General features: G+C 38.2%; 1 protein-coding gene across 2 annotated transcripts in view; it reads left to right on the forward strand.

The window, feature by feature from the left end:
* ap3b1a (adaptor related protein complex 3 subunit beta 1a) overlaps positions 1 to 23,459 on the forward strand; it is a 203,881-nt gene that overhangs the window by 73,323 nt on the left and 107,099 nt on the right. For both annotated transcript variants that reach the window (XM_052019559.1, XM_052019560.1), the window contains exons 12-16: positions 177 to 239; positions 926 to 1,058; positions 14,964 to 15,073; positions 17,378 to 17,554; positions 21,440 to 21,626. In XM_052019559.1, coding sequence (XP_051875519.1) covers positions 177 to 239; positions 926 to 1,058; positions 14,964 to 15,073; positions 17,378 to 17,554; positions 21,440 to 21,626 — 670 coding nt within the window. The remainder of the gene's footprint in view (positions 1 to 176; positions 240 to 925; positions 1,059 to 14,963; positions 15,074 to 17,377; positions 17,555 to 21,439; positions 21,627 to 23,459) is intronic.

The following is a 23,459-nucleotide window of genomic DNA, read 5'->3' on the forward strand; positions in this document are numbered from 1 at the left end:
TTTTGTTATTTAACATGCCAGTAGTAAGTTTGCCATCTTGATGAAAATATGCAATTGAAATGGAGGTAATATCTCTACAATAAATGTGCATTTGTGACTTTCATTCTGTATTAAATCTATGGTATGTGGTGTAGAGCATGTGTTATTTTCTTAAGACCTTTTGTTCTTATGTGTAGCTCGAGATTCTGACAAACCTGGCCAGTGAAACCAACATCTCTATAGTCTTACGAGAGTTTCAGGTGAGTACAGTAGTAGTTAACACCTTATGTAACTGGCACCATTGTATCTTTCAATATTCTGCTTAATAATTTGTTAGGGATAGAGCTCATAAATATACTATTACATATAAACACTATTTATGTAACTTCCTTGAATTCTTACTGTCTGATTTTTATGAGGGAAATTTTACCAGTTATATATAAAAAAAAATTCTATGAAATTTATCTGCCACATCTCCCATACACCCATGTTCCATTCCCTAATGGATAGTTAAGAGAAATGATCTGTTCTCAGGGTTTTACAAACACTACTGTTGAAGGAGCTAGAAAATAGTGCACAAAAATGGATTGGATCCACAGCATAAAATTTTGGCAGGGTGAGTTAAACAAAAATAAGTTAACTAATGATTATTGTCTTAGATGACCCAAGAATAAGAAATTGCTGGTGAAAGACTATATTTTGCCACTTGGTGGCACAGTATGTCAATGTATTCTATTCTTGCTCAATCATGTACTTTTTTGCTCTTTTTCTTACTGTCGTGCCAAAATATAGCATTTAAATCAATATCTAGGTTAATAATTGACCAGAATTTTAAAAGTCATAGTTTCCAAATGTCATTTATTTTGTTACAAGATATAGGTGATGCTGTGCTCATAACAATAAAGTTAATCTGGTTAATAGTTTCCTTATTTCTTTTCATACTCAGACTTATGTGAAAAGTCAGGACAAACAATTTGCTGCAGCCGCAATTCAGGCAATTGGAAGATGTGCTACCAATATTTCTGAAGTTACCGATACCTGTCTTACTGGGTTGGTCTATCTCCTGTCCAACAGAGATGGTAAAACTTTACTCATTGTTAGCTGCATACCTAGAATATGTTTGGAAGCAAAACTACGTTCTTTTTGAGTAAACACTTGGAGGGGAATTTCTTTTCCTTAAAATTAATGAGATGGACTATTTCTGTAAATGTGATGAGGTGTGACCCTGTTATACTGAGGTTTCATTAAAATGCTTCAAGGTTACAAATGTGAAAGGGTTAATAGAACCCAACCAGTCCAAGTTTGTGTTCGCCCTTTATGTGGGCAAAACTCTATCCTTACTTGAGTGGTACTTCTCTCTTATTCTGTCACTCTCTCACTGTCAGTCAATTGTGCTTTGCTCTCACACAGAAGCTGTTAGGTTTAAGTTGCTGTCTTGAGAAAAAGAGGCTGATAGAGGTGCCATCATTCAGATGAGATATCAAACTGAGGCTCAATTAGCCCTCCTGGGTGGATGTCAAACATCTCATGGTCTTGCTTAGTGCTTATAAACATCAGTGTCCTGTCCAGGGTTTATCATTCCATCAATGTTACTTTAGCTGATGATCTTGTCACTCATCCGGTTGCTGTTTGTAGAACATTATGGCTGTTGTTTTCTTTACTAAATGTCTCTACTTGCAATTGCTAGCATTAAGCCTCTTCTCCCAGACATTTTTGTGTCATCTAGAACAAGCCTAGTTGAGAGTGTTCCTCATTTGATTTCTTTTCTTCCCTTAACTGACCACTAACTGAGTGGAGAGTCCTCTGTACAGCACCAAGAGCGGGAAAACGGCAACTGTGACATGCGTTCAATTCAGCTAGTGGATTGGCAACAAACCTCTGTGTTAACCTAAGAAGTAAGGCAATTGGTCACTCGAGTCTGCTCTTCCTTTCAATAAGGTCATGACTGATTCAGTCTTCACTTTCCTGCTCCCTCCCCATACCCCTTGATTCCCTTGCTGCATCATTCTTTTGACCCTATTCCTTGTGCTAATGGACTGAATCTGTATCAGAAGGGCACCTAAGACTGCTAGGTATGATCCTAGGCAGTAGGATGACATGGACCACATCTGATGCTGAATTGCTTGAGCTGCTGCTGCTTGCATTGGGGATTATCCAAAATTAATCCCTCTCATTTGGACTGGAAAGCCAAAAATAGACCGATTATAGAGCAGCCTTGTGATCTGAATGAAGCGGAAATAACCGGCAACAGTGGGGGGGGGGGGGGGGGGGGGTAATAAAATCATTCATCACTCTTAATTGTAATGTATTAAAAGCAGCAAGGCAGCAATTAGAAGACAAAGATCAATTGTGTGCAAGTGGATGTTTTGAATTGAAGTATGCACTGCCAGATTCTTTTTCTTTTCTCAGCTTTATATCCCCTTTCCTCCAAAATTTGCTTTCCATTTCTAAAGTTATTTTTCTACTTACTAATTGTAACAGCACTAGTTAACCATCCTATGACAATATTTGTCCCAATCCCTTGGAAGTACAGTCTGGCCAATGCAGGTCCCTTATTTTCCAGAAATGTTTCCAAAATCCCAGAATCTAAAGATTTCCCTCCTGCCCCATCTCTGCAGCCACACATTCACCTCTAATATCTTGCTGATTCTGTAGTCATTGGCATGAGTAATAATCTTGAGGTTACCACCTTTTGAGATCTTGTTTATAAATTTATTTCCCAGCTTCCCAAAATAAGATGACAAAACTATGGCTTTCGTTCTTCCTATGCAGATGTAGACATATAGACGTGGACCATGACCTCTGGCTGTTCATCCTTTTGCCCCAACTTCCTAGAATATATTGCTGAATGATATTCCTGACTCTTGCACAAACAAGGCAGCATAACACCGTGGAATTACATCCAGGGAAAAACTTGTCTGCTGTTCTGCACGTGTGCACACACACAACCCCCAGTTCCATGAATCTCCCATCAATATTGGTTTCCTGATCTTCTTTCACTCTCCCAATATAGCCTAGCCTTCCAAGGGGCTATACCGTTAATTCCAATTATACTCATTGGGGAACACTCACTTCTCTACCTACACACTCCTGAGCTATGGGATGACCTCCTGAATTATGCAATCTACACAGATTAATGCTTTGCAGTGACACCATCCATTGTCCAAGGTCCTGGACATGAGAAGCATCCTGGAGTTCCCACTTGACATAGGAAGTGCATTCCATCAGACTGTGGTGTCCTTCCATATCTCTAGTTATTAGAATGCCAACTGTCAACTCTGTTGGCTCTGGACTCTTCAGACCTTGTATTAGAGTCATGCAGCACAGAAACAGGCCCCTCAGCTCACCATATCCATGTTGACCATCAAATATCATATGTACTAATCACATTCACCATATTTGGTCTGTAGCCTTCTATGCCTTGGTGATAGTGCTTGCCCAGATGCTTTTTAAATGTTGTGAGAGTACCTCAGCAGTGTTTAATTTATTGAAGTATTTAAATATTTGCAATTGAATTAGTGGAGTTTTAGTTATATTTTTCCCAGTTAATTTATCTCATTGCTAAAATGCTATAATGTTCATCAGGGAATGCAGCCTTAGTTTGTGTTATCTTTCCATGTAACATTTTATTTCCCTGTGGAATTCAGATGTCATTTTGGTGAATATGTCAATATGTTTCTTAGGACAATGTGCAAGACTGCTTATTGTGCTGTAAGTGTAGCTGAACCTGGACTTTGTAAACAGGAAGCATAATATCTACTGCCTTTCTCATCAGGCAGAAAAAATGTTTTAAAACTTAGTAAAAATTTAAAATGAAAACAAAACTATTTTAAAAACACTTTAGTACACTTAAGTTTTTTTCAAATGAAGGTTATTCTCCAATTACCATTATCACAGCCATTGTTCCTTATTCACATGAATGGAGTTGTCATTCCTGTGGCAGGTTTAACCTGTTGAACTATTAGGGAATTGCTGCGACATTGCTGACCTCCACTAGGTTATAACATCAGTGTAGTTGTGAAAATGCCAGCAAAAATTGGCCTGCAAGACTGGGACTCCTGGGGTTGTCTGGGAAAATTGAACTTGAAGTGTACAAAAATGGCCCGTTCTGAACACCAGTTATCGAGCCTTTTTTGCCATTTGCTAGAATGCTCATTTTAATCCATCCAAATGTTAAAATCTACATACTATAAAACACTGCTTTTACTACTTGTCTTATCTTGGCATTCTATGATCGTTAATTGCACAACTCCCAGGTATCATCTTTTCTGCTTCAACCAGCAATGAGCCTAATCTCTAGAAAGTACCCAACAAATCTTCTCAAATCAGACAGTTGTTGCAAAATGATTTGTACTGTTGGATGATTGGAAACATCCTACATATAACTTTGTTTTATCAGCACAATACTTAAATGTATCTTATTGAAATTATCTGCATATATGGCCAAAATCTCATCCCTTGGTAATTTTGAATATCTCCATCAGATCCAAAAATCATTTGGATGTCACCTTGTAAAGGAAATTTCATTCTCCCTTGATCCTAGTTAATTGTGTTGTCATATGTCCATGCTCTGATATGCATAATCAGCCAACTCAACAGGCTATGCATATCATGAAATGAAGGATGCATTAGAAGAACTTCTAGGATTGTATTTCCAGATGATGTAGATTCCCTGTGTGTTCTGTAAATGAAACAGATCTCAAGAAGTTTTCTTGGAGGGCAGATTGAAAGACCAGTTTATTGCACTTGTTCTCTTACTGTAGAGATCAGGCAGCTCAACCCAAGCTGTCGGTTGGTTTCATTTCATGTTAAATTGGAAGATATATAATGCGGGAAAATTTTAAAGCACCATGGAAGATTACATAAGTTCTTAGAACAAATCTATATGCACAGATTGTACCATATCTGACCCCAAAAATGACTTTTTCTTTATTTATACCACATGTATTGCTTTAAATGCAGGTCTGATGGAGCAGAAAATTACAGACCATTCAAACCTGCAGCAAAATAACAAAACTAGGATGGTTTTGTCATTTGCTCCTTGGACTGCATCACAGAAGAAAGTCCTAGGAATTAATCTAAATCTTAATTAAACCATTAGATATTCCTTAATACTTCAGCCTTTTTTGTACTTCATACCAATCCTTGGTTGTAGTGATGTTTTGGTTTATCAAGGTCATCAAGAAAATCTACTGGTTTGAACTGTCAGTATTCCACTACAATAAAAGTGATTAGTGATTTTTTTTTGTTGAAGGTTACAGTTAAGCACTGCTACATTTCAACACTGCTACATTTGTGTTATGGTAAAACAATGAATTAAATGAGAGTTTGTAAAATGAGGAGGAGTTTCCCATTAGTTTCAATGTAAAAGCTCTGGTTGTATTCTACAGCTCAGGAATCTCAGGCAAAGAAACCTAAGCACTTAAAAATACTCCCATAAAAGTGCGTGTAATAATGATATAACGTTATATTAATGGGTAAATCTTAATTTAAGATAATAAAAGCATGCATTATGTATCCTTTCAGGGTACTCAACAATTAAAACATACAAAAACAGTGGAGGTCATGATAGGTTGGACATGTCCTCTTGTGGTAGAATATAGAACTAGCAGTCACTGTGTAGTATAATAAGACACAGGAAGTAAAATTATTTCTTTCAGAGGGATAAGAGTCTTTGGAAAAAGGCAGATGAAAGCAGAATCTTTTAGGCAGACTCTTGATAAGCAAATAGATGAAAGGTTATCATGAGTAGATAAGACTGCAGCGTTGAGATTGTAGTCAAATCAGCCATGATATTATTGAATAGTGGAGAAGCTTCAAGAGGCTGAGTGGTGTGCTCTAGCTCTTAATTCATGTCTTCTTACGCAAGTAGAAGTGATTTTGCATTGTTGAAGTGGCGACAGAGGAGATGAGAACCAGAGTTGTCATTGGTGTTCAGGTGATGGTAGTGCTAGTGAATCTGAGCTTGATGTACTTTGGGACTGATTTGCTCTGGCTGGGGTTTAACAAGCTGTCAGTAAACATCAGGATAACTCTCATCTTTTTCATTCTTGTAGCAAAATATTGCATCTTTCATATTGCAGACACATCTAATGCTGTGCTTCATGCTGGGCTTGTGAGCTTCAGAGGCCTTTTCAATGTAGCAGATTGCCTCAAAGCCTTTTCATAGTGAACTGTTTCGATGGTGTCAGCTTGCTCTTGTGACCTCTGCTTGAGATCTTATTTCAATTCTTTACCACTTGATTCCTGTAACTCTTCCACATCATCCTGATGTACTTCATCAAACACAACCTATCTGCCAACTTGACAATGTTTTCTTGGAGACATTGGAGTCTTCTTGGAGATTTTTTAGGGTAGTACTCAATGAGTTATGCTTGTACTCTGGCCATAATTTTGCCTGTACGTTATTGCAGAGGCTATGTCATCCCAAAAAGTACTGAGTTAACCTATGACTATATTGGTAGGTGATTTCTTTTGTTTTCTTGCTGCCGGACCCTGAAATGACAAACCTCTGTGTTGCAGGTAGCAAACCAATAGCACCCTGATCCATGAAGTGATGTTGGGAACAAAAGTACTACCTGGATGTTGTCAGTCAAGTTCTTGATATTAGCTAAGTGTACAGGTTGTGTTGTCCATTTTATTCCTTGCACAATATTCTTTGATGGAGAGGAATAATGTGATATATTTTTGGAAGAGCATTGCTGTCATCTAGGCTTTTTGATTGGAATACCATATTACTGGATGATTGGCTTTTGAATAATCTTTCAGAACCCTCTGGATGATTGATCAGAAGAGGCTTAAACTTACAGTCATAAGATCATAAGAATAGGAGCAAGGAGTAGGCCACCCAGCTCTTCAAGCCTGTTCCACAATGAATTAAGATCATGGCTGATTTTCTACTTCAGTGCCATTTTCTCGCACTAGCCCCTTAATGAGCAGAAATCTAGTGATGTGCACTTTGAATGAAATAGCAATCGAGTCTCTAAAGCCCTCCAGGTTAGAGAATTCCAAATCTTCACCACTCTGAGTAAAGAAATGTCCTCTTATCCCAGTCCTAAATAATTACTTATATTAAAACTGTGCTTTGATACTAGACTCTGCAGCCATGGAAAACATCTCTGCATCTAGCCTGTCAAGCCCTTTAAGAATTTTGTAACTTTTGATGAGATCTCCTCTTGTTGTTCTAATTGCTAGAGAATGCAGAGCCAGAATACTCTATCTCTCCTCAGAGTTCAAATCCACCATCCCTAAGACCAGTATTTCCTGTATGGCAGTTTATCCGTTCTTGGATAAGAAGATCAAAAGTGTACGCGATACTCCGGGTGCAGTCTCCCCAAAGCCCAACTGCAATAAGACATCCTTGCTCCTGCATTGAAATGTTCTCAAAATAAACCTGGCATACCATTCTCCCTCTTAATTGCTTGCTTCACCTGCATGTTGGCCTTCAATGACTTGTGTACAAATACACATCCTTTTGAACATTAGCACTACCCAGTCTGTCACCACTGAACACACATTCCACTTTTTTGAAATGTGCACCAAAATGATTAATTTTGCATTTTTCCACATTGTATTTTATCTGCCAGGTACTGGCATCATCTGCCATCTCCCGGCATCATCTGCCATCTCCCACTCATTCAGCCTGTCCATAACCTCTTGAAGCCTCTTTAAAATCTCCATACAAACTCATTTAGTTTAGTACCATCAACAAATTTAGAAATATGACATTTCATCCCCTTAACTAAATGGTTGGTACAAATTGTGAATAACTACAGCCCCAGCCCCAATCGCTGCAGCACCCCACTAGTCACTGTCTGCCAGTTTGAGAAGGATCTGTTTATTCCCACTCTTTCCTTTCTGTCCAATAACTAATTCTCTATTCATCGTAGTCAATTTCCCTATACTCTGTGCAGTGCCTTGGTGACTGGCTTCCTGTGCTGAACCTTGTGGACCACCTTCCAGAAATCCAAGTGCACCACAACCACTTGTTCCCCTAATCTGTTCTACAAGTCATGTCCTCAAAAGAACACCAGTAGCTTAGTCAACCATAATTTCCTTTTCATAAATCCAACTTGGCTCTGCTGATTCCTCCTTATTCTTTCCATAGTGCTCTTTTTAAAGGTTCCAGGATTTTCACTACCATTGATGTTGGGTTAACAGGTCAGTACTTACATTTTCACTCCCCCTCTTCCCCACCCCCACCCCCACCCCCAATGGTAGGATCGTATTTGCAGTCCTCCAATCCATCGCAACAGTTTCAGGATCTATAGAAGATGATAATCAGAGCATTCATTGGGGGGGGGGGGGGGGGGGGGGCGGTGGTTAATCTTTGGGTGTTTTGGATTTATTAGCTTCCAAGTTCACTAAGTTCTCCAGTACTTTTTTTGACCAATAGTTAACTCTTTTCTCATTTTAGTTCCTTGATTCTGTACTATATCCAGCAGGGTTTTCTGTGTCTTCTCCCAAGACAGACAGATGCAAAACAGTTGTTTAATACTTCACCCATTTTCTTATTCCCCACTATAAATTCTTCAGTCTCTCTAAGGGGCCTATATTTGCCCTCTCAGTTCTTTTCCTTTGTACATACCTGTAAAGGCTCTTGCAATTGTCTTTTCTTTCTTATCCATCTACTGTGGTGACCCACCTTGCATGCAAGCGAATCGTCTCCGAAAATGGCGTGCGTGTTGGCAGAGAGGCCAGCCACAAAATGGCACTGGGCCGCCTTCTCCACCAGCGAGGGAAGAAAGCCCGCACACAGGAAGAGGTTCTGGTTGCGCACCTCTGATGTCATCGCTGCCCAGAGAGGGTGGGACTTAACTGTTTAAAAGCCAGCGCGGCGAGGTTCGCAATAAACCAGTCTCAAGTGCAACCTACCGACTGCGTGTCATTATTTCTAGCTCAGTGCATAGCCCATCGCTATACTACTCTCTTATTCTGTCTTGCCTTTTTTTCATCAATTCCATGGTCCTCCTTTGCCTAGTTGCTCCCAGCCCTCAGAAATTGCTGTTTCTGGCAACTTCTTAATTCTCTCTCTTGAATTAAAGATGGTGTCAAATTCAGGTTCCATTATATTCTGGTACACTCTTCCCCAAAGGTTGTTTGCCACAGATAACCAATTAACCCTTTCTCATTAAATAGAACTGGGTCCAAAATAGCCTTTTCCGAAGTTGGCTGCTAATCTAGAAAAGCATCTCATTTACAGTTCCATGAATTCACCTTCCTCCTAATTACTCTTTTTGGGGGCCCAATATAACTCCTATGAATGTTTTCTGCCCTTTGCTGTTTCTTAGCTTGGACCAAATTGATCCTAGTTCTACATCATGATCTGTCAAGCAAGATCATGTCTCACCTTTGTACTGGTTTCCTTTATTATTAGTACTATACCAGATCCTTTTTTTTTGCCTGTTTTTTTTTCTAAAGGTCAATACCCTGGATATTTAGTTAATTTGGTCACCCTGCAGCCACATTTCCATATTGGCAGTAAAATCGTACCCATTTACTTCATTTTGTTTTCCAAGTTCTGATATAATAATTTTGCTTTTTCCTTGATCAGCATCAAACTTTGGGGCACATGCCATTCATTTTGATCTGCTAACTACATGCTTAACCTTTTTTATTATGTGCTCTCCATTATAACCTTTGCCACACATGATTCATTTTTGTGACACCCAATAGAAGTTGTCTTCCAATACAGTACTGAACAAATGAATGAAGATCGTAATTTCTCATACTGTACGACAACATGCCTTGCAGCTCCAGTGACCTCAGTTCAATCCCGACATCTGGTGGTGTGTGTGGAGTTTGCAAGTTCTGCCTGTGATCTCATGGGTTTCCTCCAGGTGCTCCACTTCCCTCTCATTCTAAAAATGTGTAGGTTAATTGGCCACTATAAATTACCCCCTAGTGTGTAGGTGAGTGGTAAAATCTTGGGAGTTAATGGGAATGTGGAGAGAATAAAATGCATTAAGGTAAGATTAGTGCAAAAATGGGTGCTTGATGGTTGGCATAGACTTGGTGCATTGAATCGCCTGTTTCTGTTATGCATCCCTCCTTATGGCTCTATTTGCTCTCCTCTTCAGGGAGTGACTTCCATTTTTGTGGTCTGTGTAAATATTGTGGTTGGTTTCAAGGACTGATTATGTCAAGTACAACCCATTATGTCAAGTGGCTACAGTCTGTTCATGGCATCCTTGTCAACATAACACAGCTGTCAAACTAACGGATAACGATCTTGTTGACACAGCTGCACCTATGATTTCTGTTGCCATTTATTACTTATAATATTAATGGTACAGTAGAAGGTCTTACAGTGCTAATATGGGGTACAATAATCATGGGTTAGAGGCTGGTACTTCATTATCTGTCTGCCTTTTAACATCAAGGATTGTTCATTATTGTTCATAAATCGAAAGTTTGTAATTTGAGGTGTATCTGGACAAGAGGAACTTCTCATATCATTTGTACAGTGAGATGTACCTTGATAATTTCCAGGGAATTGGACAGTAGTTTATCAACTTTTATGTTAACTTGAAAAATCAAAAGTCCCAGAGAACACTTCAAGTGAAATTATTTGAAGGTTTGATAGCATAAAGTTAAAGTGTGGCAGCAAGTGAAAAGGAATACCAGTATTATTTAACCATAGTTCACAAATATTCCTCAGCCTTTGTTTGCTTGTAATCTTTTGTCTCATGCCATCACTGCATCTTAAAGTGCTCCACATAAGGTGCAGAACATTCATTGTTCCTTCCTTAATCTGTGATTTACTTTCTAAACACCTTTTGTTTTAATGTTTCTGTCAAAGGTGTCCTTAATCTCTCCTTTATTAAGCTTTCAGTTACACTTGCTCTCTCTGGTAAACTTGTACTTTTTTTTTATTGCCCCGGTATGTCTTTCTGTTTGTTGAAGTGAGACTATTTTAATTAGAATCAGGGAATTATATAGCACGGAAACAGGCCCTTCAGCCTAACTCGTCCATGCTGACCAAGGTGTCTTCCCGAGCAAGTCCCATTTGCCTGCATTTGGCCCATATCTCTCTAAATCTTTCCTATCCATGAACTTGTCCCAATGTCTTTTAAACATTGTAATTGTACCTGCCTCTACCACTTCCTCTGATGGCTTGTTCCATATACCCACCATTCTTTGGGTTGGGGTGGGCAGGGGGTGGGGGAGAATGTTGCCTCATATCTCCTATGAATCTTTCCTCCCTCACCTTAAACCTATGTCCTCTAGTTTTAGACTCTCCTACCCTAGGAAAATGACTATGACATCTACCTTATCTGTGCCCCTCATAATTTTATATACCTCTAGAGAGTGACCCCTCAGTCTATTTCATTCCATGGAAGACAATCCCAGTCCATCCAGTCCCTGGCTTGTTCTTGCAGCCCTTCTTAAATAAAGGCACAACATTAGTCGCCCTCCAGTTTTCTGGTACCTCAGCTGTGGCTAAGGACAATACAAAAATCTCTGTCAGGGCCCCAGCAATTTCTTTCCTTCGCACAGCATCCTAGGATACATTTAGTCAGGGTCTGGCAATATATCCACCTTTTATTGGTCTCGAGACCACCAACACTCCTCTTTTGTAATAGTGACATTTCAACATGTGACTGTTCTCTTCCCTGAATTCCCTAGCTTCCAAGGTCTTCTCCATGGTAAATACAGTCAGGAAGTTTTCATTTAAGAACTTGCTCATCTCCCATGGCTCCACATATAGATAACCACACTGATCCTTAAGGGGACCTATTCTCTCCCAAGTTAACCTATTGTTCTTAATATAGAATCCCTTAGGATTCTCCTTTACCTTATCTGTCAAGCATATCTCATGTCCCCTTTTTGCCCTCCTGATTTCCTCAAGTGTACTCCTCCTTGTATTACAGTCAGTATTAGGGAAGTTAAAATTACCTACTGTTACAACCCTATTATTCTCACATCTATCTCCGATATCCCTACATATTGGTTCCTCCATTTCCCGCTGACCAATGGGGGCGGGGTGCAATGGTACAGTCCCATCAAAGTGATCATCCCCTTCTTATTTTTAAGTTTTATCTATATATACTCACTGGATGTTCCTCCAGAAATATGCTCTCCAAGGATTGCTGTGATGTTCTCCCTAGTCAAAAACACAACTCCCCCTCTCCTACTTCTGCCCATAGCATCTGTACCCTGAAACATTGAGCTGCCAGTCCTGCCCATCCCTCAATCATATTTCTGTGCTTACTTTATAAAGTTCCTGAGCATGTTGTCTCTCAGATTGACCCATCACTTCTACAGCTCCTGATTTGGAGTAGTGAAGCAGTCTAAATCATATATCAAACTGGATTTTTGATGCCGTATCTTATCAGCCTCCCTTCAGCCCATGATGTTGTTTGACACCATTCAACTGAATCTCATTTAGGTTATTGGTAGCTTGTCTTAAATTGTTTCAAGTTCATGGCTATTTAACCTTAGCATGAACTTCTTACTCAATCGATTTTCCTCACCTTTGTCCCTTCTTCCTCATTTCCATGAACATCAGCACTTGCATCTATTGAACTTTTTTTATTTACATGTTGATGAAATCTGGTTCTACCTCCAATACCTGTTTCAAGCTACCCAGTATTGGCATCGGAAACTGGAAAGGTTTTCAATTGAAATGTTAATTCTGTTTCTTTCCACAAATGTTGCCGGACCTGCTGACTGTTTCTAGTATTTTTCTGTTTCATTTCAGATTTCCAACATCTGCAGTTGTTTTGATTTCCTTTCACTGATGCCCAGTTTGAGTTTTACCAGGACCACTCGACCCCAGATTACTTTGGACTATTGGTCCAAGCATGGCTCAGAGTTTAATTCAAAAGATCGGAGTGACTATCTTTGCCATTAGAATAGTATTTGGCCAGTGTGGCATTAAGGAGCCCTGGTATAATTGGTCAAAGGCTATCAAGGAGAAAACACTGCAGCAGTTGCAGCCATGCCTTTCACAAAGGAAGATGCTTATAGTTGTTAGAGATCGGACATCCCAGTCCTGGGACATAATTGCAGGAACTCCTTTTATGCCTAATCATTTTCATATGATCATCAATGACATTCCTTTCATCATAACATATAGTTGCAGAAGTATGCTCTGGCCACTTGTTCCTGCTCCACCATTCATTAAGGTCAAGGCTGAACTCTCTATTTCAGCACTATTTTCCTTTATTTCCTTTAATATTCAAAAAAAAACTATTGATCTGTCCTTGAATGTACTGAATGACTGACTGAGTTTCCACAATCCTTTTGGGTATGGTATTTCAAAGATTCACTATCCTCTGGATGAAGAAATTTCTTCTTGTCTCTGTTCTGAAAGTCCAACCTCTTATTCCGAATCTGCAACCCCCAGTTTGAGACACCTCATCTAGAGAAACCATGAATTCTGTATGTACTCGATCAACCCCCTATAGGAATTTTGTACACTTTAATGAGGTCATTTTCACTCTTCTAAACTTGAGTCTATAGGTTCCATCTGCTAATCATTACTAATATGGTGCAGCCACCATCCCAAGAATGGATCTGGTAACCTTGTTGCACATCCCTATTATAAATTTATCCTTCCTTGTATAGGGACACCAATATTCCAGATGTGGTCTCAGTAGGACCTTGTATGATTGAAACAAGATGTTTTTACTCTTGTACTCGCATTTTCTTGCATAAAAGCTAATGTACTCTTTGCCTTCCTAATTGTTTGCATGTTCGCTTTCATTAATTCATATGCAAGGAACACACAGGTCCCTCTGAACACCTGTTAGTTTTCTTAATTACTAGCTGTAGCTGCATACTCACCTTTGACTCGTGCATTAGAATACCCAGATCCCTCTGCATCTCGGAGCTCTGCAATATCTCTCCATTTAGAAAATGTTTGTAATTAACAGTGTCAAATTTTTGAGGTTATAACTCATTTGCCATATTGTGCCCACGCTTTATCTATCTATATTCCTTTGTAGCCTCCTCCCACAACTCTCCACAATTTTGCGCACTCTACAACTTGCTTTCCTATCTATCTTGGTCTCATCAGCATACTTAGCAATCATTTCCCTTGGTACCTTCATCCAAGTCATTTATATAAATTGTAAAGAGTTAAGGACCCAGCACTGATCCCACAACAATTGCAGTCATTACATCTTGCCAACCAGAAAAAGGCCCATTTATCCCCACTCTATCTTTCTTGTTAACTAGCCAACTTTCTATCCACTCCAAAATGCACCACCCCCTCTCCCAAATCCCCCATCCTGCTATGAATTTTTATTTTCTGCAACAGTATTTGATGTGGCACCTTCTCAGATTCCTTCTGGAACTCTTATTACAGCACATGCATTGGTTCCCATTTATCCATAGCACATATTACATTTTCAAAGAATTACAATAAATTGTTCAAATGTGATTTTTACCTTTTAAACAACCATATTGACTTTGCCTGGTTTCCTTGAATTTTGTGTGCTCTTCTAAAACATCCTTCATAATTCTAAAGTTTTCCAAATGAAGGATGTTAAGATAACTGGCTTGTAGTTTCCTGCCTTTTTCCTCTTGTTAAATATGAGGAGAATGGCAGGAAACTACAGGGCAGTTATATTTGTTATTTTCCAATCTGATGAAGAATTAAAACCAATATACCAACAATCTTAGCAACCATTTTTAAGTCCCTGGGATGAAATCCATCTGGACTTGGACACTTGTCAGCCTACAGCTCCAACAATTTCCTCAGTATCAGTTTCTTAATAATTGTAATTTTCCTGGGTTTCTCCATTCCTTCCATTTTCCAATTTACAGGTATTTCTGGGATAAAGTGATGCAAAACACTGTTAATTTGTCTGACATTTCCTTGTTTTCTTAATTCATACACACTTTCTTTATGACCAATGCTCACTTTGTTTACATTTCTTACTAAGTATCTATAGAAACTGTAGTAAGTTGGTTACTGGTTTTGTTGAAGCCTGCTTAAGGTATTGTTTCCCTAAAGGATTTTTGTTATTCTACAGAAAACGTTGTTGCAGAAAGTGTAGTGGTCATTAAGAAACTGCTCCAGACTCAACCATCACAACACAGTGAAATCATTAAACATATGGCTAAGCTTCTAGATAAAATTACAGTAAGTGTATATTAAACTATAACCATTAAAGGAAAATGGGTGTTCATGTTTATTTGCTAACAATAGAGCTTTGTTAATATGTGCTTTATTGCTTATTCACTGCTTAGCCCATGTGCTTGCTTGTGGATGTTTGGTTGAGTGACGTATCATCTGAAATGCTTCCTTGATCATAAACTCAACTGATTTCAATTTATCACAATATCTGCTGTTAATTTGGATATGTGATACCCTGCTGTTCCAGTGCTTGTGATTTTATTCATGACTTATTGATTTTTGTATTTTTGTTTTAATACACAGAGGTAGCTAGGAGAGAATTTCCTCATTGTTATTTCCTCTCATCTAAGTCATTCGCACAAGTTTAACACGGTAGGGCAAAATCAATAAATTACAAAAAAAAAGTGTTGGCAGGTCTGCATTTTTTTTTGCTATTTAGAGTGCTCTAATACCAAAAATTGATATATGCCAGACTGAAGAGCTGAATCAATACCTCCCGTGCAAGCTGATAAAAGAAAGAAATGTATTTGGTGCCATTAAATCCTTTCCATTTGCTTCTCTCCACCTCCCCAATCTCCCAACATTCTGTGAATGGTATAACTTGTATTATGCCATGTTGATTAAAAATAATGTTTGTGACATACTCATTGATCATTTAAATCATCTAAGCTTAACCCTCTAGACCTTAAGTCAATTATAACATCCAGTATTTGGAAATGTCTTTATTGCCCCACATGGCAGATTTTTTTCAGTCCCTTATCCCAAGCAGTATTTAACAAAAAATGTTTCCCATCTGATAATTCAAAAAATTACCACTTTTTAAGAAATTGTATTTTTTTGCCACCTGGTTCTCTGGTTATTGCTTAATTAAATAATACATGTTTTAACTATGCCATTTATTGGCCCAGATTTTACATTCACTTTGAAGAATACAGTTCACATGAATTTAGCAATCTCAGTGACATGGACTTTACCTCTCCCCATCGCCTGTTGTCAGGTGTTAGGAAATATTGAACATGTAGCAACAAGTAATATCATCATACATGCTGAACAGCTAGTCACATTGAATATTTCTCTGATAGCAAGCCAGAAAGTAGAAAGTATTGACTTTTAAACATTTTGTGATAGTGTTAACAAAATAGAGTATGAGATTAAGGTGGAAGATTGAATATCATTAACTGAAGTAAACTATTAATATCCTTAATTTGGAAATATCTGAAGGAATGCACAAAGCCTAACATTTTTAAGCATTTTTATGCTGAGAATCATTTGTGAATACTTGAGGTTGTTGGCATTGCACCGATGTGCCTGGTGGAGATGCAGTGAATTGCTGACAGTATTTTCTGGACTTCTGCACATGTGTTTGCTTCAGTAGTTACTGTCACATTTCCTCCATTATAATGGGAAGGGCTCTTATTCCCTTCCATTTATCTCATTGCAAATTCAGGACAGAAACTTTATATTTTATAAAATGGGTAATTAATTTTTCCCCAGTACTTCAAGATGGCTTATCTTGCTTTATTTAAAGTGAACACCAGTACATTTACATAATTTCAGAGCATCTGTTTCTTTTGTTCAGAATTATGGACACCTATGTTCTTTTACTCTCCCATAGTTCTAAGACTCTTTATATTAAGAAGTGTTTTCTGTTTTTCTTCAAACCTCATAATTCTCCATATTGAACTCTACCTGTCAGAATTTTGCCTGTGTGTCTCTTTGCAACTTCTTTCTTCCATCCATGCAATTTAGTGTGCCTTTTGGCTTTATCGTCGTCAACTTGAAAATGTAATTCTCTATTCCTCTTTTGACATTGCTTAATGATTCCTTTGACAAGTTCTTCTGCTCTGCTGCCTTCATGGTTATGTAGGGTGTTGCCAATATTTTTCCTTTTGTTTCAAGGTTCAGGAGAACTCTTCAGGATCTCTGTTTATCATTTCTTTATTGTATGTGGGGACTAGATTTACTTTTTCCTATTTATTTTGTCATGCTTACTGCGATGTGTTGATAAAATGACTTAATGCTGGAGAATGCTTTTTAGGGTATTAATTTCTCATTGCTACAATATATTCATTTAAAAGTATTTATTATAAAGTTATGTCACAGAATTTGTATGATTGGCCTTTTCCAAATTAGTTGTTGCATTTCAGATTTTAATTCAGTCCTCCATTACTGCATTATTGATTTGCTATGCTATTAAATTTGAAATTCCCATTAATCACATCCTTCTCTTTTGTTTTATATGTGCTTTCTCTGTGGCTTCCTCTTCTTCCTTTTCTATTTCTCTTCGTGTCTCTCCTTCTTTCTCATGAGGTATCCATGGCTCGTGCTAGCATCCTGTGGCTGATAGGTGAATACTGTGAGCATGTACCAAAGATTGCACCGGATGTCCTAAGGAAAGTGGCGAAGGGCTTTATAAATGAAAAGGAGATAGTGAAACTGCAAATTCTAAATCTGGGAGCTAAACTCTATCTAACAAATCCAAAGCAGGTAAGAACTGAACAAAAGTACATATCTTTCCTTTAGTTATTCAGAGTTGCAAGTTGGCCTTTACATTCTTGATGATATATTTTAACCAGTTACATTTATTACTTTGGAATTTGCTGTTGTTATATATAATTGTGAAAGGAACAGACACCAATCATAGAATGTCAAGTTTAGACATTTAGGTTTTTGAATTGATTTCCTTTACCATTAATTGTTTAACCAAACCAGGTTGTCTTGACAATTCACTTCCTTTGGGTGTGGAATATATTTGTCGCATAGACTCACTGTGATGATTTATTAATACACAAGAATTATGAAACACTTGATGTAATTGGGAATTTCTCTTATGATCTGTGGAAAGATGATCTTTTCTGCTTCTATTTTTTACATTCATTGCACTTGTGACAATATGATGCAAAATATGAACAATTTACACTGATGAATGACTGCCACAATCATGCAAGATACCATTTATGCCAAAGTTAATCAATGCTTCCACATTTTCCTTGCCCTGTCTGCTGTCTTTGATATTGTTTCTTAAGCCATTTGATACTCCACAGTTGTCCAACTAGATAGGACTGTACTTGTCTAGTTTCATTTTTCTAAATCCAACTGTAGCTAGAGAATTACCTGCAATGAGGGGTCATGCCAATGGTGTTAGATCTGGTATCCACCAAGGATCTATTCTTGGTTCCTATCTGATTTCCTGTCTTCACCATTCCCATTGGTAGCAACATTTGAAAAGAAGGCATTAGTTTTGTATGCATGTTAACAATCCCCAGCTCAAGCTTGCCTCTTCCAGTTTTGATTCCACTAGAGCCTCTAAACTAGACTCTAGAGTAGAGCCTCTTTAACCACCAATACAGGATGAGCACAAAGTTCCTCTAACTAAACATTGTCAACAGCTGAACTATCTTCAGTACTCCTCAGAAATTACCAATGACACCAATCAGCTTCCTGGCAACTGTCTGAATGTGACCCAGTTAGCCTGTAACTTGGATCAGATATCTGTGTCATTATTTAAGAGTTCTCTTAGTAACAACATCTGATTTTGTTTCTGTGTCACTCAAATACTGCTGAAAGCCTTATTCATGTCTTCATCATTAAACTTGACAAATCTACTTCACTCTTGGATGTTCTCTTTTGATTTGCCTCTTATAAACTAGAGGCTGTCCAAATCTCTTGTGTCTTGCATAAGCTTGCACCGTTTTATTTTCTCCCATTCTCTCTGCTGATTTACATTTGCTTCCAGATTAAGTAGCACCTTGATGTTAAAATTTTCATCCTTGTCTTCAAATCTATCCAAGGTTTTACCCTTTTGTACTCCAAGTGTGGCCTCCTCAGTGCCCTGTTCTGTTGCATCAACACCTCCCTACTTTTGCTCTCTATCCCTCTTGCAGTTAAGGCCAACATTTCCAGTTGCCTTTCTAATTATTTGCTAACTTTGTGTCTCTTGTACAAGAGAGCCCAGTTCTGAACAGTGGAATTAAAATTGTCTCATATTAAGCAAAATCAGCATTCTGCTGCATTTTTGTATATTAAATTGTAATTTTTTGAAGCTTTTGCTTTTATTTTATGGAGTTTGGGCATTGTGGACAAAGCCTGCATTTATTGCATTTCTTTGATTGCTTTTAGATTGGTGGTGGTGAGCTGCCCTCCTGATGATGATGTTATTTAGTGTTATTGGGTAGGGTATTCCAGGATTTAGATCCAGTGATGTTAGAAAAATGAGCCAATATATTGCCAATTTGGTTTACTATGTGACTTTTTTTGAGGCTTGGGGGTGAATTTCCATGTCCTTCTGCCATAGCTGTTCTTGGAAGTAAAGATAGCAGGTTTGGGTGATGCTGAAGACTGTCAATGGCAGCAATGGAAACTGGGCTTTCTTGATTATGGATTCCTCAGAAGGCTGAAGTAGTTTGTGCAACAGGAGGAGATTTTCATAGGTATCATACCTTTTTCACTCACATGTTGTTTCTGCTGTCATTGTGAATGGAAATGTGCACTGAAATACCTCCATGGGGTGTTATTGATTGGATAGGACCCTACCTGGCAAGTCCAGCCTTTATTGTCAATTGTGAATTGTCACCTATCAACCATTCCTCCAAAAATCCAGGGGATTCTTTGTTGCTATTACTACTTTTCTCCCCCACAGCCTTTTAATTTGAAATTTATCTTTAATTCGCAGTCTACTTGGGTTTAAGCTCTTGTCATCAGATCAGGTGTAGGCCTCTCCTGCTTCTACACTCCTGTTGTTAGTTATTTAATTATCCATCATTATTCATAACTGGATGTGACAGGTCAGCAGAGCTTTCACCTGATCCATTAGTTGTAGGATGGCAAAGCTGTGCTTTAAGCAAGCTGCTTCTGCTATCCAGCGTGCATATAGTTCTTTGCTGTAGCTTTGCAGGGTTAACAGTGAAGCATGTTAAGAGTACTTCTGCATTATTCTTAAAGTATATTGGTTCAGTGCTTGATAGTAGTGATTGAGGAATATCCAAGCCCACGTGATTCCAGATTATAGTCCAACTAGAAGTTGCTGATGGCCCAAGTGTCTCATGGAAGCCTAGTGTTCCGAAAATATTCAGTTTACCACCTTGATATTATTACACCACATGAGCTCAGTGTCTAAGCTTTAAAGGGTGCAATCAGGTTGCAGGAGTATTGAATAAAAATGGGGGATTGCTGGCGGGTCACTCATTTTTCAACTCGAACTGAGAGTAACAAAATGTGTAACTCTGGGACTTTTTTTTTCCCCCACATTTAGAAGCATAAGGCTCAAGGAAGAGGCTTGATTATGAACAGTGTTATGTTCTGCTTTACCTGCGATTGTTCAATTTGTACTAAATAGAAGAATATTTCATTTTGAACATGAAAATGCACCCCTAAGATTAAATAGTTGATAATTTGAAATTCAATATGACTGAAATTATGTTCCATGTTATTTCTGGAAGTGCATATTTGCAACTCTTCTCATTCAATTCATTAAAAGTAATAAACAGAAATGTTCTAACTTTGGAAATTTTTTGTTAAAATCTGGAAATTTATTCTTTGTTTATTCCTAGTAATAGTGACAACATTTTATGGGAATAAGGCTTTGTTGCTTCCTAAAGCAAATTTTTAAAGTACAAGCTTGCAATGTTGTTTGTGATTACAGAATGGATCAGTAGTTCTCAAAAGATGAAATCCGAATAGATTGACAGCAGGGCTGTTTTCTTTCAGAAATACTGGTAATGATTGACAGAACCCATGACACTGAGTCACTTAGCTTGGTTGTAAAGGACATCAGCAGTGAGTTACCCTGAGATAGAAATGGCTAAATACATTGCAAATAATTTGCAATAATACAGTTCACTGATTCATATGGCTTAGTTAATGGTTCATAATTCAGTGAGTAGCAGCTAAGTGTATTCAGGCTCCAGGCACTATGCATGCTTTGGGGCAGCGTTGTTTCATAAAGCTTACTTCTTTCATAGAAATGTGCCTAGCCTAATATCATCTGATATGTTGATGTCCTGCATATTTTTCAGATTAAGTTTTGAGTGCTATGTTTTTAGTTATATTTCTACATTCATTATCCTCATGTAGACTCTTCACCAGCTTTGCCATATATGATTATTTTTTAATGATGCCTTTCTTTCCACTTCAGCAGTTTAATAATCTAGCGCCTGGCTTCTTCTCAGGATTCAGCATTCACCTACTCAGCACAGATGAGGACATGTGCCTCAGCTAAAATTTCATTTGCTGCCTTTGGAATGTGTATTCCCAATGGAGCCACATTTGTCGGCCATGACCATTCATTCTTATTACAGCTCTGAATATGTTTATTCAGTGTTATCAATAATCGTAAATAACATATATTATTTTCTTGTTTTGTTTTGCCAACAGACAAAATTGCTTATGCAGTACATATTAAATGTAGCCAAGTATGATCAGAACTATGACATTAGAGATCGTACAAGATTTATCAAGCAGCTGATAGTTCCAAATGAGAAGAGTGGAGCTTTAAGCAAATATGCCAAGAAAATATTCCTTGTCCAGAAGCCAGCACCAGTCCTCGAATCTCCATTTAAAGGTACTTAAAAAATGTCATCATTGCGTTTCAAACTCTGGCTTTATCTATGTGAATGGAGTAGAATTGCTACCCTGGCATAAAGGGAAAGTGCACCCATTATTGTACATTCTAATTGTGAATGCTATAAAATCCAAAACTGTTGATGTTTTTCACTTGAGTGCATGTTGGCAGACTATTTGACTTCCTCTAATGTCTGGATGATCATAAGAGCTATTTTATTGTAGTTATAGCTTATTTTTTATACTTATGAGTAGTTACAATGTCATGTATTCTAGAATTATTAGATACTAAGATCAGGCGACACGTATGAGATGCTTAATGAGATTATATCCTATATTTAGAAGAGGATAGTTTTCATAACAAAAAATTGAAATTTATAAATTAACTATAATGTAAACAAATATTAATGGCCATAAGCTACTTTACAATAAACTTCACAGGTAGTACAGTGGCATGCAAAAGTTTGGGCACCCCTGGTCAAAATTTCTGTTACTGTGAATAGCTAAGTGAGTAAAAGATGACCTGATTTCCAAAAGGCAAAAAGTTAAAGATGACACATTTCTTTAATATTTTAAGCAAGATTACTTTTTTATTTCCATCTTTTACAGTTTCAAAATAACAAAAAAGGAAAAGGGCCCGAAGCAAAAGTTTGGGCACCCTGCATGGTCAGTACTTAGTAACACCCACTTTGGCAAGTATCACAGCTTGTAAATGCTTTCTGTAGCCAGCCAAGAGTCTTTCAATTCTTGTTTGGGGGATTTTCGCCCATTCTTCCTTGCAAAAGGCCTAGTTCTGTGAGATTCTTGGGCCGTCTTGCATGCACTGCTCTTTTGAGGTCTATCCACAGATTTTCGATGATGCTTAGGTCAGGGGACTGTGAGGGCCATGGCAAAACCTTCAGCTTGTGCCTCTTGAGGTGGTCCATTGTGGATTTTGAGGTGTGTTTAGGATTGTTATCCTGTTGTAGGAGCCATCCTCTCTTCATCTTCAGCTTTTTTACAGACAGTGTGATGTTTGCTTCCAGAATTTGCTGGTATTTAATTGAATTCATTCTTCCCTCTACCAGTGAAATGTTCCCCGTGCCACTGGCTGCAACACAAGCCGAAAGCATGATCGATCCACCCCCGTGCTTAACAGTGGAGAGGTGTTCTTTTCATGAAATTCTGCACCCTTTTTTCTCCAAACATACCTTTGCTCATTGTAGCCAAAAGGTTCTATTTTAACGTCATCAGTCCACCGGACTTGTTTCCAAAATGCATCAGGCTTGTTTAGATGTTCCTTTGCAAACTTCCAACACTGCATTTTGTGGTGAGGATGCAGGAAAGGTTTTCTTCTGATGACTCTTCCATGAGTGTCATATTTGTGCAGGTGTTGCTGCACAGTAGAACAGTGCACCACCACTCCAGAGTCTGCTAAATCTTCCTGAAGGTCTTTTGCAGTCAAACAGGGGTTTTGATTTGCCTTTCTAGCAATCCTACGAGCAGTTCCCTGGGAAAGTTTTCTTGGTCTTCCAGACCTCAACTTAACCTCCACTGTTCCTGTTAACTGCCATTTGGTAATTACATTACGAACTGAGGAAACTGCTACCTGAAAACGCTTTGCTATCTTCTTATAGCCGCCTGCTTTGTGGGCATCATTTATTTTAATTTTCAGAGTGCTAGGCAGCTGCTTAGAGGAGCCCATGGCTGCTGATTGTTGGGACAAGGTTTGAGGAGTCAGGGTATTTATAAAGCTTTGAAATTTGCATCACCTGGTTTTTCCTAACGTTGACTGTGAACAAGCCATAGCCCTAACAAGCTAATGAGGGTCTGAGACCTTGATAAAAGTTATCTG

The sequence above is a fragment of the Pristis pectinata genome, chromosome 7 (assembly GCF_009764475.1).
Source record: "Pristis pectinata isolate sPriPec2 chromosome 7, sPriPec2.1.pri, whole genome shotgun sequence".
Taxonomy (NCBI): Eukaryota; Metazoa; Chordata; class Chondrichthyes; order Rhinopristiformes; family Pristidae; genus Pristis; species Pristis pectinata.